This window comes from Ylistrum balloti, unplaced genomic scaffold (assembly GCF_031769215.1).
Source record: "Ylistrum balloti isolate Yb309-2 unplaced genomic scaffold, AGI_CSIRO_Ybal_v1 Utg371938, whole genome shotgun sequence".
Lineage (NCBI taxonomy): Eukaryota > Metazoa > Mollusca > Bivalvia > Pectinida > Pectinidae > Ylistrum > Ylistrum balloti.
The window spans coordinates 4,087-8,748 of record NW_026782951.1 but is presented as its reverse complement, the minus strand read 5'-3'; the positions used below and the strand labels follow the sequence as shown (position 1 = coordinate 8,748).

At 35.1% G+C, this 4,662-nt stretch overlaps 1 protein-coding gene across 1 annotated transcript; it reads left to right on the top strand.

Moving 5' to 3' along the window:
- The first annotated feature begins 263 nt into the window (after positions 1 to 263).
- LOC132563963 (uncharacterized) lies at positions 264 to 4,150 on the top strand. Its single transcript, XM_060228717.1, has 6 exons — positions 264 to 813; positions 1,096 to 1,299; positions 1,452 to 1,682; positions 2,478 to 2,555; positions 3,636 to 3,789; positions 4,073 to 4,150. Exons 1-5 carry the CDS (start codon positions 296 to 298, stop codon positions 3,688 to 3,690), a joined length of 1,086 nt encoding a protein of 361 aa, XP_060084700.1. The 5' UTR covers positions 264 to 295; the 3' UTR covers positions 3,691 to 3,789; positions 4,073 to 4,150.
- The last annotated feature ends 512 nt before the right edge of the window (positions 4,151 to 4,662 follow it).

The window sequence follows — 4,662 nt, the reverse complement described above, 5'->3', positions numbered from 1 at the left end:
CAGCCTCCAGAAATCATCATCATTTGATGAACTTCAAAGAAGATGCTTACATTTAACAGAAGACAAATATTTCCGAAGATGCCATGTACAAGTGGATGATACAGTAACAGTGGTCCAATCAAAATTGGTTGCTGATAAGGTGGCTCTAAGGTTACTGCCTGTAAATAATGATCTAAGCAACAGATTGCCAGTCAGAATTACAGGTGATGGAAACTGTCTGCCCAAGATGGTCAGTGTCGCATGTTTTGGCAATGAGGAACACCATGAAGAGATAAGAGTTAGGATTGTAACTGCCATGTGCCTGGGGGAAGAATTGTATACCAACAATGACAATCTACAACAAGGCTTGGAATTTCCCAAAGGAGAAGGTGATCATCTAAGTGTCACATACACTATGATGTCTCAACTGTACACGGCAGGCGATAAAATCACACCATCTGTAATTAAGAGAATTTTTAGAGCAGAAGCTATGGCGGTTGTTAGAGACAAAGAGTACATGGGAATATGGCAGCTCTTTGCACTCGCTGATATGCTAGGAAGCACAGTCTTTTCTGTTTATCCAGACTTGGGGGGACCAGTACCCAAAGCAGTATTAGGTCGGGAAATCAACCCTCTTGTTCTGCGACATAGGAAGCCTCTGTTCATTATGTGGACATCCACTAGAGAAGATCTACAAAAGGAAAATTGGATACCAAACCACTTTGTTCCTCTCATCCAAGTTTGTGGTCGGAATGAGAATTTCACAGATGACTCTGATGAAAATATTGAGTTGGATGACAGTCTCCTGGATACATTGCTTCAGACAGTTACTGAGTAAGTAATAATTGATTTATAATCATAGGTACTATATTTATATTTTGACTAATAGGCATTTAATCGAGGTACACACAGAAATACAAAAAGGGTAGGGATGTACAAACAGCCAAACATCAAAATCAAAAGGGTAGGCATGCACTGATTGAGATTTTTCTCCGTGTATTGCAGTTTCCCCTCCACTTTAAGACCCTGAAAAATCTGTCAATCATCATACCAGTACATTGTAATATCAATAAATATAAGTTATTCCTTTATACAAAGATTTTGATTTGGTTTCAGTTCACAGGAGATGGAAAGCCCAATACCAGTAATAGCCTGTTCACAGGAGCTGGAAAGTCCAATACCAGTGATAGCCAGTTCACAGGAGATGGAAAGTTCAATACCAGTGATAGCCAGTTCACAGGAGATGGAAAGTCCAATACCAGTGATAGCCAGTTCACAGGAGATGGAAAGTCCAATAATAGCCTATCAGGGAAACCATCAGTAAGTAGACTCGGAACAAAAGATAAATTCATTAATTTGCCAGATTTTTCTCTACCTTAACACCCTTACAAATCCTTCAGTTTTTATACCAGTACATTGTAATATTAATAAATGTTGTTCTTTTATACCTAATGATTTTGATTTGTTTTCAGTTCACGGTCTTTGGAAAGTCCAATAACAGCAATTTCACAGGCAATGGAAAGTCCAATAGCCAGTTCACAGGAGATGGAAAGTCTAATAGCCAGTTCACAGGAGATGGAAAGTCTAATGGCCAGTTCACAGGAGATGGAAATTCTAATGGCCAGTTCACAGGCAATGGAAAGCCCAATAGCCAGTTCACAGGAGACGGAGAGTCCAATAAAAGCCTATCAGGGAAACCAACAGTAAGTAGACACAGAACAAAAACAAAAACCATTGATTTATAATGTGCCTGTATGACCTGACTAAATTGCTCAAGATATCTATGAACAGTTGAAATTTGTAAGGAATTTTGAAATGCCGATCACCATACTAGTTCAGTACACTACTAGTGTATTCATACATATTATAGTCCTTTTTATATCATAAGTGCTGTATGAAAATAGCCATTCAAATTTTAGTAGCACTAGCTAGAACCCCCAGTTTCCATTGTGCTTGGATTGACTGGTTAGTGATCCATACGCACACAACGCACACCATGCAGATATGTTACAAGCTAGCTAGCATACTACATAGGATGTCTAAGGATCAGATGGTGCATATACTACAACATGTGAAGTAAATACTGTATACCTGGATATTTTCGCCTTTTGAGGATGGAGAGAATACAACAGGAAGGAGAAAAGTTCATTTTCTAATTACAACTTTTTAAAGTAGATGAAAGTATTTTGCGTTTTACCAAGGGGGAAAGTATCCAGTGACGAAAATTTCCGAGTACATGTATATACATTAAATTATATCATAAACTAACTAGATGTCAAGTGAAGATCAAAAGCAAAGCATTGTGAAAGCATGCAACAGTGCATAATATATGTAACTGAGTTTAGATACTGTTAATGTACATTACAATATCCAATCCATACACCAAAATTAAGACAAAATGTCAATCATTATTTGAGTAAGACAAACATTCCTCATCCTACTTTGTGAATTAAAATGAAGGATTACAATTACAATGATGTCATGTTTTGTAATTGAAGTGTCCAGAGTCCAGCAATCATTGATGATGAGAATTTAGCAAGTGTGGGTGAACAGAATCAAGCAACCATGGACAACAGGTAATTGGTGTCTCCTCCCACAATTACATCTTTTACCAGTACCATCTCATGATAGATAATTGTTGTGTCCTTTATGTACTCAAAACCAATATATATTGTTATTATTCTAACAAAGTGAACACATGAAATTAACAATGAATCATACGAAGTCAGATTAAAAAAATTGATGTTTTTTTGTCAGTTTGATAAACGCTGACTATGCAGTAATTAATATTTTGATATCAGATATATTATATATTAATGCTTCCAGTTATTCCACTGGGCAATTTTTACTTATTGCTCATGGCAAAAAATCGTATCCTGCTGTTGTAAGTATATTGTTGGCTCCAGTTTTTTATGGTTACTTTTTCACTTGAGTAGACTTCTAAAGATCTACAGGACAAGTGGCATCATTGAAGATGTTTATTCTTTTGGAACCTCTGGTCTTATTCTCCTTGTAGTTTTGCAGGAAGTCTCCATGTAGATCTTGCCTTTGTTTCAAGTCTGCTCTTGTGTTGATTGTACTTTCAGTTTGTATTACAATTTCATTTGTATATTCTTTGTTCTCATTTGTTTCCAATTTTATACCCTAGCAGTCAGGGAAAAGGGTTTTAATGGTCTTGCTTTTAGTGTATGTACAGTTAATGTTGGCCTCAATTTTAAACAATTAGAGATCAATGTAAGTTCATGTTTAGTTTGCATTATTTAAAATGGTGCCACCCAGTACTATATTTGGTAACATTTGAACTAAATAATAAAGTGGAATAATATAGGCATAGTGTTTTATAACAATTAATCTTAGTCAATTTCAAAACTGTGTTTTAGAGTTCTACTTTGGAGACAGCTTTTCAAATTTATTGCGATCAAATAATATTTAACATCCCATACAATTCAATTCTTGCTGATTTTTGAATGGTCATTTATTGTTTTACAATTTACATATCAAGTCACCATTATTTAAAATCGCAGAAAGTTTATCAGTACATGTGAAGAGCATATAAATGTGCAATTTTCCAGCTGTGTTCTAATTTCAACATAACTATGCCATTACAGGAAAACAATTTTGCAACCTGTGAAGTGTTTTTTATGTTGCTTTTTTAGGTGCAGGAATGGCCGTTTGTCTCATTCTTTGAGAAGAAAAGAGGGGGTTGGGTGATGGGTTCATTAAAGCATGCCATCATCACCGCTGATATTTTATCTAAATTGGACCCCCCACAAATTGAGATGTATGGATCCAGAATGTTATACAAATTTGGTAAGACTCATTGCATTATAAGAATGTGAAGGTACTGGATCTAAAACCTCATTTAAAGTTTGTTCCTAATCAATTATTGCTTATAATCATAACTTACCATGTACCTATCCTTGTTAACTGTATATATTAATACTGTCTCCTAATCCCTGAATAAGTGCAAAATTTTCTCAGTCTTTCAACAATGTTTTTTTACCAAAAATAAATTATTCAATATAGGGCTCTAAATTGTATGAATTGTGTTTGAAATTTACATACTTATTCTTCTCATTTTTTTTACTTGCAGAAATGGTGTGAAGATGAGAACAGAAGAAATAATGAAATTCATAAATTGGAAATAAACTTTTGAAGAAATACATAAAAATGGATTTATTTTTTACTGTTTTGAAACTGTGCTATACAACCCGAATACGTTCTATCAATATGAAAGAACATTCCACTCTGCAGATGCAGCCATCAACATACTGAAGTTAAACATAATGGGTAACACATAGACATTCAAAACGATGAAGGCAAGCCTGTGTGCTCTGGAAGAGTAAATAATGCCTGCCTCACATGCAACACCAGCCATGTATTTATAGGTTAAATCTGGTTTCAAAGAGTGCGACAACTTGTACAATATCAAGCATTGCTTAATGCATTAATAATGTATTATTTTAAACTCAGAAACGCCATCTCCATCAACAAGATCTTAATGACTATACATCTTGGAATTTCATGAATTTGACAAAGTTCTGTCAATACAATTGTGTTGATGGGCTGTTAAACCTAAACAAACAACAAACCTGAAAATAGAGTTCCGTCATCACCTGACATTAGCGTAAATTGTTCCGTCATTACCTGACATTAGCAACAAATAGTTCCGTCAACTTCTGA